General features: G+C 47.9%; 1 protein-coding gene across 1 annotated transcript in view; it reads left to right on the top strand.

Annotated features, from left to right (window-relative positions):
- The window catches only part of Nat10 (N-acetyltransferase 10), a 35,987-nt gene that overhangs the window by 6,945 nt on the left and 24,441 nt on the right, over positions 1-4,601 (top strand). Inside the window, exons 5-8 of the mRNA XM_010612617.3 lie at positions 104-226; positions 2,201-2,262; positions 3,517-3,631; positions 3,730-3,837. Of these exons, the coding sequence (XP_010610919.1) occupies positions 104-226; positions 2,201-2,262; positions 3,517-3,631; positions 3,730-3,837 (408 nt within the window). The remainder of the gene's footprint in view (positions 1-103; positions 227-2,200; positions 2,263-3,516; positions 3,632-3,729; positions 3,838-4,601) is intronic.

The following is a 4,601-nucleotide window of genomic DNA, read 5'->3' as shown; positions in this document are numbered from 1 at the left end:
CCTTTTTTTTTTTTTTTTTTGGCCTTATCACCTGGCGCTTGGTTATGTGTCCATGGCAGTGCTGTTTGCACGATGAGCACTTTCTAAGGTCTCCTTCTTACAGGATTTTGAAGCCTTGACCCCCAACTTGCTGGCCAGGACTGTGGAAACAGTAGAAGGCGGTGGGCTGGTGGTTATCCTCCTGCGGACCATGAACTCCCTCAAGCAATTGTACACGATGACCATGGTAAATCTTTTTTTTTTTCTCTTACCTTTTGTGGGGTTCAGATCAGTCTGTTTTTGCTATAGTGTACTTTCTTGGAAGATTTTTGTTGTGCAGGTAGCTCCAGAAGTGGTCAGTACACCCTCTGGCCTGGGAGCTGTTTGCAATGAAAAGTCATTGTGGATGTTAATCTTGGGCTCTGAGTGTGCCTAGAAATCTGAATTTCACTTGTGTTTTCAAGCATTTGCAAATCTGACAGTTGTGACATTCAGCTGTGATGCAGCTTTTGTGTTTGAATTTTTTGGAATGGGTGCAGGGGGCAGGGCCTAAATTGGTGTATTGCCCAAGAAAGACCATGTGTAGACTTTTCACTTGCCCTCATCCCAATGGACAGTACAGGGATATTTGCCATTTCTCCCCCAAATTGGCAAGAGTTTTAGATATGGTAGTTTATGGAGAAGTAGTTTCCTTCTCAAACCAAAGCTACTTTGGCCAAACCCATAGTTAGGAGTGGGAATGAGCCTCCCCTGGTGCAGAGCTGGACTCCTGACTCTGTCGGCATTGCTTTAAGTCTTGCCTCTGGCCCAGTGATTGAGAATGGTATTAGGATTGGCCGTGGGGTTTATTAAGCTGTGTGCCACTGGTGAGATGGACTTTCCTCGAGTCTTGATGTGCTTCCTGTCACTGCCACTCCTGCCATCATGTACCACTTCATCCCACCTGGCCTCTTCAAATGTGCCCGGCCCACTCTCACCCCAGGGCCTTTCCACTTGCTGTTCCCTCTAGAATGTCTTCTTTTGGATACCAACATGACTCACACCCTCGTTGCATTCAGGTCTCTGCCCCAGTATCCCATCGTCAGTGTGGTCTTTTTTCACTTTGTTTACAGCAGGCGGCTCCACCTATTGCTTCTTTACCTACTTTATATTTCTTTGAAGTATTTGACAATGACCCAAAGTTATACATCTGTCTGTCTTCCTGTATTGTCTCAAAACTTCATAGGAACAGGGACTTTATTTTTCTTGAAGGTGCTTTCTTAATCTGAGCAGAGTGCCTGGCATTTAGTAAGCACTTATTAGATAATATTGCAAATAATTGAATGACTTTGTGCCCACAACACACTTTGTGTGTTCTTCCTCTCTTACATGGCTGCTTGCTTATTCTGATCTCACTATCTCTGGGAGGCCTTATTTGCTATCATTGCACTGCATATTTCCTTTGTAGTATTTGCCAAAATTTGCATTTATTTACTCATCTGTGTTTTTCCAACCATTCAACTGTATATAAGCTCCATGAAGACAGAAGTTGTGCTTTGTTCACCAGTGGATGCCCATTGTCTTACTTTCTCATCGCTGGCACACAATACCTGACATCCACAACTTAAGAGAGAAGGAGGAGTTTATTTGGGCTCACATTTTTAGTCCCTGTTTAGCCAACTGCAAGGCGGGCAGGCATGGCAGAAGGGTCTGGCAGAGCAAAGCTGCTCAAGTTATGGCGGCCAGGAAGCAATGAAGGGAGGGGCTGGAGAAGGAGCTAGACTTTTCTAGGTCCTCCCCTGAGATCTCTTCTAACCAGGCTCCATCATCTGATGTCACATTCGGGTCCTGGGGATCAAACTCAGGTCTTTGCACTTGTGAGGCAGGCGCATCGCCACTGAGCTACATCCCCAGCCCAAGGTGGCATTCTTGATCCAAACGATAGCAACCACTATGTGTGGCACACTACAGGTGTACATTCCATTGAGTTAGGGTGCTGGATAAAATGTGGAAAATGTGAAAGATGAAGTAAGGGGAAGTTTGTTGGGGTAAGAAATGCTACATCTACTGTCTGATCCTACTTTCAGAAAAGAGCATATGGCCAGTTCAGCACTGCATGTAGGAATGGATTTTGTTTCCTGCAGAACTGCTGATAGCTCCTTTGACAGAGTTCTGTGTTTGGACCTTGGGCCTCAGCACTATTTGGATGTTCTTATTAATGGATATTGTCTTGTTTTCTTAGGACGTGCATTCCAGATACAGGACCGAGGCTCATCAGGATGTGGTGGGAAGATTTAATGAGAGGTACATCTATAGGCCATTTCTCAGTCCCTTACTGTTGTTGGGGAGCCATAATGGGATGTTTTTATCTTAGACTCAGCTGAAACCTTTGCCTTTGTAGCAGGGGAGGTAGAACAGGCCCCCAAAAGGGTGGACAAGTGGATTGTCGTGCTGCTGCCCCAGGGGCCTCAGCCAAGTTCTTGTCCTTTGCTGGCTTTTATCTTATTCATCAAGGGCTGGGTACTTGGGATTACTGTTTCCTCAAAGGTATTTCACAGAGTGCTGCTCCTTTAAGAGGGGCTGTATGACAAGAGCGGTTTTAGGCTAGATATGTCAGGGAAATGCCAATGTTGTTTATCCTTTTCGAAGAGTCACATTAGCCTGTTGTCGCTGAAGTTTTCAATGGGTGATATCTATTTAACTGATTATTTCCTAAGTACATTTTACTGCAGAGCCCGTTTTAAGGGACCACCAGTTAGCAGCTTGTGAAACACCCATGAGAACTTGGGCCTACATATCAGGGGTTCTCAGGGTGCTTTCACTCTTGGGATATTTGGTGACATTGGGAGATATTTTGGCTGTGTGGTTTTAGAGCTGGTTGGGGAGGCAGCTGCTGTCATGGAGTGCATGGAAGACAAGGATGCTGCTAAAGAGCATTAGCTGGTCCAAAATGTCGGTGGTGCTGAGGTTTAGAAGTCGGCCTTGGAGAAACTCAGTGGCTTTTCTGATTTTAACAACCTGTGATACTTTGGCTCAGTGCAGTGGGGAGGGCAGGAGCAGCAGCTGTGTGCTGCTGACTAGAACCAAAAAGCCTGTGAAAGTAGCAGGTGAGGCCCTTTCCCCATGCAGCTTTGGGGGATGTTTGTATTGCGAAGCCAATTCATGTTTTCCTATATGCAAGGACTTGTTATATTTCTTCTGAACTTTTCTTCCTTTGTTCCTCATCGTTTTCCTTTTTGTGACAGAGGTAAACTTATTAATGTCTGTGCATGTTTCCCTATGTGACTGGTAACCATATGTGGCTTGGGTGAGCCCTGGAGGATATGGGAAGGGCCCGTGAGCTAAGAGTGCACAACAGGGCTCTTAGGCGCATTCTCAGGCTTTCCTGATGCTGTGTAAAGTAATTCAGGTGGCTTGGAGAGGAGGCTGAGTCTCTCCCTGCCCTCCAGTTGGTTCTGGCTTGATCCAGCTCTTTTAGAAACACTTGGGGCTGAATGAAAAGTCCCTTTAGACACTGCCCGCCCTCTGACAACTCACTACCGAGTTTGTGCCCCTCAGGTTTATACTGTCTCTGGCATCTTGTAAGAAGTGTCTCGTCATCGATGACCAGCTCAACATCCTGCCCATCTCCTCCCACATGGCCAGCATTGAGGCCCTCCCGCCACAGGCTCCGGTGAGTGTGGGGCCAAGGTCCAAGGCTGGGGATCTGGGGCAGACTGGGACTTCTCTGGGGACCTCCTGTGACCATGGCAAACCGCTTCTCTGTGGTAGGATGAGGATCTCAGCCCTTCTGCTCTGGAACTGAAGGAATTGAAAGAGAGCCTGCAGGACACCCAGCCTGTGGGCGTGTTGGTCGACTGCTGCAAGACACTAGACCAGGTGGGTGCAGTGTGTCGCCAACCTGCGGAAGGGTTGGGGACAACACAGGGGTGAGACAGCATGCAGAAAACAGCAGCAAAATCAGGGCACATCAAGGCCAGAAGCACCCCCTGCTTGCAAGGGGGGCCGGTTCAGAGAGCAAGTTCCGGGAGATGGGGGGATTATATTTAGAGAGGAAGTGCCTTCCTGGGTTTTCCATGCAAGGGTGATCCACCACCTCCTCTATTTGTTACCTTGTGCTGATGTGCACATTTTTGCTTACACCTGGCTTATTTAAGCTGAGAGGAGAGTTTGCTGCCCTCTTCCGGAGGGAGCCTGCTGAGGGCCCACCTGGGCTTTGCACGTGAATGTCAGGCTGGGTGGGAGCTGCTCAGCTGCATTTCTGTGCTTGCCGAGGTGCCAGTGGTGGAAAACCTGGCCTCTACAGTGGTTCCCGGACTGTGGTGGTTGCTGACCTGGCAGAGCCCAGAGGCTTTCTAGCTGCCTGGGGTGCTCAGGGTTCTGGTGAAGCCTGAGCTAACATGAGTGCCACAGGCCTCTTAGCACGGGGCTCTGCCCTTCTGCTGGAAAACAGCCGTGGTGACACTTCCCACACAGCGCTGAGTCCCACCAGGCTGATTCCCTTTGCGCCCTGGGAATGTAATCAGCTATAGAGCTGCTGGTGTAGGTGGCTTTGAACCATTTCTGGCAGAGGGAGAGACAATATAGTACAAGTAATAGTGTCATTTTTATTTTTATTTTGCTTTTTTTTTTTTTTTTTTTTT

This window comes from Fukomys damarensis, unplaced genomic scaffold (genome assembly GCF_012274545.1).
Source record: "Fukomys damarensis isolate Sample0158 unplaced genomic scaffold, DMR_v1.0_HiC HiC_scaffold_27, whole genome shotgun sequence".
In the NCBI taxonomy this organism is placed as follows: domain Eukaryota; kingdom Metazoa; phylum Chordata; class Mammalia; order Rodentia; family Bathyergidae; genus Fukomys; species Fukomys damarensis.
This window is presented reverse-complemented; position numbering and strand designations above follow the sequence as displayed.